We start from the raw sequence: 1,460 nt of genomic DNA, 5'->3' as shown, positions 1-1,460 counted from the left end.
AGGTAGAATTTTTTTGTTTTTTAGAGACAAAGTCTCACTTTTTTGCCCTCAGTAGAGTGCCGTGCTGTCATAGCTCAAAGCAACCTCCAGCTCTTGGGCTTAGGCGATTCTCTTGCCTCAGCCTCCTGAGGAGCTGGGACTACAGATGCCTGCCACAATGCCCGGCTATTTTGTTGTTGTTGTTGTTGCAATTTGGCCAGGGCCGGGTTTGAACCCGCCACCCTCAGTATATGGGGCTGGTGCCCTACTCACTGAGCACAGGTGCCACCCTCAGGAATTTTTCATGTCCAAGCAAATAAATGACTATCTAGCCCTGAGATGTATATTATTAACCTTAAAGAGTGATTCTGTCACTTCAATTTGGACACATTTAAATTAAACTTATTACCTCTGCAGAGGTTGAAATACAGTTTTGGGGGGGGGTTTGCCACTCATAGTTTCTTTTTCTTTGTTTCTGGCATTATATGTTTAATATTGTGTTTTAAAATCAAGTAGGTTCTTTTCTTTACAGAGGAGCCAGCATAGGGTTATCCCAGTTTTATACTATTTACTTTCAGGAAACAATGTGAAGGAAATACTTTCCACGTGGTATTTGTAATCTTAAATAGGATGGGTTAATGTTTTGAATAATTTCGACTTATCATTTAACTTGTAAATGTCTAATTATAATGATAAATGCCTAATTATCTCCTAATATTTCTAATATTTTCTAAATACTTAGATTGCTCCTAAAATACTGCTAATAAACCAGAAGACTAGTTTCCATATTTACCTGGGAAAATACAAGGTGGCAAAAGTCAAGTAACACTCAAGGACAAGTTATAATTGTTTTAAAAGGCAAGCAATGGTATCAATAAATACCTGAGATCCAAAAATGTCAGTTTTTGAAGCATACATAACTCCAAGGACACAAAGGAAAGCTTATTAAAACTGAGATTAACATCAGAAACCATTTCCTTTAGTTCAATAATCCTGAAACAAAAGAAACAGAAGTTTTTACCTTAAAATAACGAAAAGAGTGGAATTGGAATGTTCCTAATACGAAGAATTGAGAAATGCTTGAGCTAATGGATACCTCAACTACTCTGATTTCACTATTACACACTGTATGCCTGTGTACCCTATACCCAAACATCACACGTATCCTATAACAACAATTAGTACCCATAATAAATATAAAAACTGCTTCTAAAATGTATGAAAAAATACCAATATATTTTATTTATTTCCATAACCAACCTTACATTTATACCTAAATTAGATTTTAAAAGTATTATTTACAAATAAGGAAGTATTTAAGACAAATAAACCAGTCAAGATACAAATTATACATATAATACCAAATGAGGAATAGTTTGAAATAAAATATACCATGAAGTTAACACAATAAATCAGTGATAAGACTTTAGCTGGTATGTCCCATTATGTAGTTCAAAATTGTATGAATACATATTATTATT

At 33.7% G+C, this 1,460-nt stretch overlaps 1 protein-coding gene across 1 annotated transcript in view; it reads right to left on the bottom strand.

The window, feature by feature from the left end:
* Positions 1-1,460, bottom strand: part of LRRC40 (leucine rich repeat containing 40) — a 27,874-nt gene that overhangs the window by 7,869 nt on the left and 18,545 nt on the right. Inside the window, 1 exon segment of the mRNA XM_023509887.1 lies at positions 807-972. Coding sequence (XP_023365655.1) covers positions 807-972 — 166 coding nt within the window.

The sequence above is a fragment of the Otolemur garnettii genome, unplaced genomic scaffold (assembly GCF_000181295.1).
Source record: "Otolemur garnettii isolate 467f Iridium unplaced genomic scaffold, OtoGar3 scaffold00010, whole genome shotgun sequence".
Taxonomy (NCBI): domain Eukaryota; kingdom Metazoa; phylum Chordata; class Mammalia; order Primates; family Galagidae; genus Otolemur; species Otolemur garnettii.
This window is presented reverse-complemented; position numbering and strand designations above follow the sequence as displayed.